The sequence below is a fragment of the Mesitornis unicolor genome, unplaced genomic scaffold (genome assembly GCF_000695765.1).
Source record: "Mesitornis unicolor isolate BGI_N332 unplaced genomic scaffold, ASM69576v1 scaffold18284, whole genome shotgun sequence".
NCBI lineage: Eukaryota > Metazoa > Chordata > Aves > Mesitornithiformes > Mesitornithidae > Mesitornis > Mesitornis unicolor.
The window spans coordinates 19,265-23,640 of NW_010179674.1; the positions used below are offsets into that span (position 1 = coordinate 19,265).

The following is a 4,376-nucleotide window of genomic DNA, read 5'->3' on the forward strand; positions in this document are numbered from 1 at the left end:
GAGGCCGCGTCCCCCGTGGCCGGGGGAGGTTTCCGCTGGATTGGGTGCGGGGAAGGGCCATGCTGCTGCGGCCATGGTGGCGGCAAGCACGAGAGGGAAGAGGAGTGCACAAAAGGGTCCCTGTAGGTTGTATTTACCCAACGATACTAGCTATAGGGAGGGCAGAAAAGGAGAGAGCTCGGCCCGCAGCGCTTCGTCGCTGCCGCGGCTCCGGCGGGCCTCCCTGTCCCCTTCTCCCCCTTTCTCCAGAGCGCGGAGAGACCTGGAGCCTCCCGAAAGGAGGAGCGGGTTTCTTGGCGCGGGGTGGGGGTGAGGATGCTGCTTACGGGCTGTCATGGGTGCAGGATTTGGGAGAGGGGGTCGTGGCCGTTACCCCAGATTTCGCTGTTAAATGGGGGCATTTGCAGAGGTGGGGTGCCCTCAGCATCGGGTGATGGCTAAAATGTTTGCAGTTTTGGACTGGAGACATTGAATTCCACTGAAACGGAATCTTTTGTGGGCCTAAAATTTAATGCCCGGGTGTTCTGCATAGTAGCAGCATTTTCTGAACATCTCTCACGTGGGTGTTCCCATTAGGCTTTAAAGTGTTGTCTTTTTCAGATTTTTCTTTGTTTTGTGTGTTCGGAGTCATAGGGCAGCTCAGGTGGGAAGGCACCTCCAAAGGTCATCTGGTCCAGCATCTCATGGGAAAGGGAGCCTTGGTGAGGTTATTTAGCACGCCATCCAGTTGCATCTTGCAGCCTTCAGTGATAGAGACTTTACCACATCTCCAGGGAGATTTTTTCCACTGAATGATTGCTTTTACTGTAAAAAAAAATTGTTTCAATGATGATCTTCTGCATCAATATCTGTCTTTATTTTTACAGAGATCGAAAATTATATAAACTGGGATTAAAAGGATTTTATGTCAAAGATGACAATGACAGTACAGGTAAGGTAATAAAATGTATTTTGCTATATGATGTGCAGTCATACTTAAAGTGAGTTATGTGCGGTTATTTAAGGTACAGTAGGTCTATATAACTGCTAACCTGTACCTTTGTTCTTACTTCTGGATTGTTTTTCCACTACTTTTGTTATGGGGATAAATGTGAATAATAACTTAGCACCTGCATAGTTTTATTGTTACCATAATCTTGATGTAGAAGTGTGTGTCAAACCAGGTGTTATTACCAGAAGCAATTATGATTTGCACGCATATGAGAAGGATCAGAAAAGTAAGTCTCGCACTTGGCATGCTTGTATTTTAGGAATGATTATCGTGCATGCTTTGGCAAATTCAAGACCACTCCCTTGCTTCATCATCCCAGGCTCTCCACGTATGCCTATCTGAACATAATTCTTCCTGTATCTGATTTTTCCATTGCTGTCTTGCTAGCTCCAGGATCGTAAAATAGCTTGATTTGAAAGGAAGAAGTCTGAACAGAAAGGCGTGTCCATAGAAGCTGATAATTAATAGAGCAGGTTAAAGAGACAATGCGAGAGAAGTGAAGAAGGAGAATGTAAACCATGTTTTTGTCCATGCATGAGTGAATTGTGGTGAGAGTAATTACTTAAAAACAGAAGGGTCTTGTGCTGTGTAATAATTTGGCAGTAAATCTATCCTGACAAAAAACCTTAAATTTTTCGGTTTTATCAACTGTGTCAAGAGCTTTTGGTTTTCATAATTTCCATCAAAATACAGTTCTTACTTTCTCAGTGGTATTTGTAATTTTATATACATACAATGTTTCTTAGAAATTTGATAGATATGCAAGCAGTGATTCAATAGCCTGCTTGCTGGAGAGGGCAGAGTGGGGAGAACGTCAGGAGGCTGTGCAGGCACTGCTGAGCAATAGCAAAAACATCAGTGTGCTGTCTACACTGTTTTAGCCACAAATCCCAAACACAGCACTATAGAGGCTGCTATGAAGAAAATTAGCTGCATCCCAGACAGACCCAGTGCGGTGTTTTGGCTGTCGAAGTTAGATTTTCATTCCTACTGATAGTTATGCAGAAATTGAGGTATTTATGAGGAAAATTTTAAATGGGAAAGGAAGCTTAAGAGGCAATTCTGTTTTTTCCTAGGCCATGCTATTGTCTTGAGGTATCAGAACCAGTTTATACTTTAATATACTTTACTTATATACTTATACTTTAATATACTTGAATATAATTTGTTAATAGGGGAGGAACAAGCATCTGAGGAGGAGAGCTGTTGTCCCAATGTGACATTAAAGGTGGATACTAATCATGCTCTGGACCTGGAAGAAGTTGAACTAGATTCAGAGGCTGAGCTTATGAAGAGCATGGGATTGCCTCTTCAGTTTGGTGGACAGTCGGCCCACAGGGGCTTTGTGGTAAATCTTATTTGCTTTATTTGTTCTCTTTACTTTATGTTTTCAAAAGTCGGGGCACAGCTACTTCTGAGTTATTTTTGGGAGTGCAGTTCATAGAAATGTATCCAAGCTGCCTTTAAGCTGTCTTCCTTGTGAACTCATAACAGCATGCAGCACCATGATCTGTGCAATTTGTAAAACCCACCTGCCAGTTTGACTGAACAGGCTCAGACTGTGCTTTATGCTTCCATATTTATACTGCTCTTGCTGCTAGAGAGAGATAGTTTGAAACAGCCATCATAACATTGATGGTCAGCTTCAGGAAAACTAGTATACTCCAAACTGAGCACCTGTGATGACACTGTCTGCTTTAACCATTTAGCTTTAGATACTAATATAAAATCTAGTTCCTTAGATCCCCCTTCCAGCTGATAGAGCCAGGCTGTTCCAAAGGGTGGGAGTGAGGATTTGGTCCTTCACTTCCTGTAGAGTGGTTGGACTTTAGGTGGAGACTGAAGTTACGCACAGATGAGAAGACTACAGTGGGATATCGACATTGGCCACTTGTAGGCTACAGACCTCCCTGGCCATCAGAAGATACTTTTGTGCAGGGCACTCCATGGTTCTGACCTGGTTAATTAGTAAATAAATAGGAGAAACTTACACATTGTTTTAACTGATGGCATGTGAATAGACTTTACAAGCATCCAACTTCAAGGTTAAGATATACATGTGATTTATTTTGCTATATAGTAATACTACAGATAAGTTCAAAGAGAAAATAATGTGTTTTTACTAGATTACCATTAAGCATTGTGCTTTGCACTGCATTTATTAACTGCATTATGAGGTATGTGGATGAAAGATCAGTTCCAGTTCTCTGAACCTGATGTCTTTATAGTCCACCTTGTGCATTTGTCAATGCAACAAAAGTAGGGATTCCAGCTGATGGGATATTTGGAGTATTATCTGTACATTTGCAGTCTTTTGCCAATGTCTGTTGTAGTCCTTCATCACCACCGCCTTTTTTACCTGCCAAACTTAATTTGGCAGTTTATGAAAAAAATTGGCAGAATTATCTGATAACTCGTTTTTCTTGGATGTTTTTATCTTGTATATTTTGTAAGCACAGGAAGCCCCACTGAAACAAGCAGAGTTGTATTAACTCTGTATAAACCAACAAGTTACCCTAGCGTTTGCTTTTGGTAACAGGTTTCTGTCTTCTGTTCCACTAGACAACTGTAATAGTCTGAGTTTGTTGTAACAAGTGAAGTGGCTGTATTGCACAAATGAAGGGCTCACCTGTTTGGAGAGGATGTTATTTTCTTCTGTTTGTGTTAGCCAACTTGGCCATCAGTATGGGATGGGAAGAATATTGCACCCCTCTTTTGGGTCAGTGTCTTCAGACATACAGAGATTCAGCTGCAGGATTTATGGTGTGTATGAGTATAAAGCAATGCTTTTTTTGTTTGAAGCATTCAAAGATAGCAAGGATTTAATATTCCATTAGGCTGAGCATTGTATGTTTGCTACCTTAATAAGACACCTGAACAGTATTTGCTGGTCAGGCACAAACCGTAATGGTCAGCCTCCATAGCCCCCTGAACCATGTCCTGGATGTTACTGAGATGCCATTTTACTATTGAGCTCAACCCAGTGACCCCTCAGTTCCTGACCAACCTCTCTTCAGGATTTTATAGCATTTCGTGGTGTTGTCTTTCCTTCTGAGTCCTTGAGCTACTAATGACTTCCCTCTCAGCAGCCCCATTTCTGTTGTACTGCCTTCTTTTTTTGTGTCTCTTTCTGTAGACTTTCCCATAGCTCCTTCTCACAACTTCCTCAGCAATATCAGCCAAAGTTGTGCCCTATATCAGACCTATAAGCCCTACAGTCTTTTGTGGGGAGAAAAGACTGTATATACATTGTGGACTTCTAAGTGTGTTTTCTATTATATTTTAGGCAACAGAAAATTATAGAAAGAGGAGTAACATGAAGATTATGAAAAAGAAAAAGAAGAAAAAAGAGTTACAGCAAAAACATGAGGATGAAATGGAGCAG

General features: G+C 41.6%; 1 protein-coding gene across 1 annotated transcript in view; it reads left to right on the plus strand.

Annotated features, from left to right (window-relative positions):
* Nucleotides 1-73: 73 nt before the first annotated feature.
* The window catches only part of TGS1 (trimethylguanosine synthase 1), a 23,459-nt gene continuing 19,156 nt past the window's right edge, over nucleotides 74-4,376 (plus strand). The window contains 4 exon segments of the mRNA XM_010182870.1: nucleotides 74-309; nucleotides 867-931; nucleotides 2,167-2,339; nucleotides 4,278-4,376. Coding sequence (XP_010181172.1) covers nucleotides 74-309; nucleotides 867-931; nucleotides 2,167-2,339; nucleotides 4,278-4,376 — 573 coding nt within the window.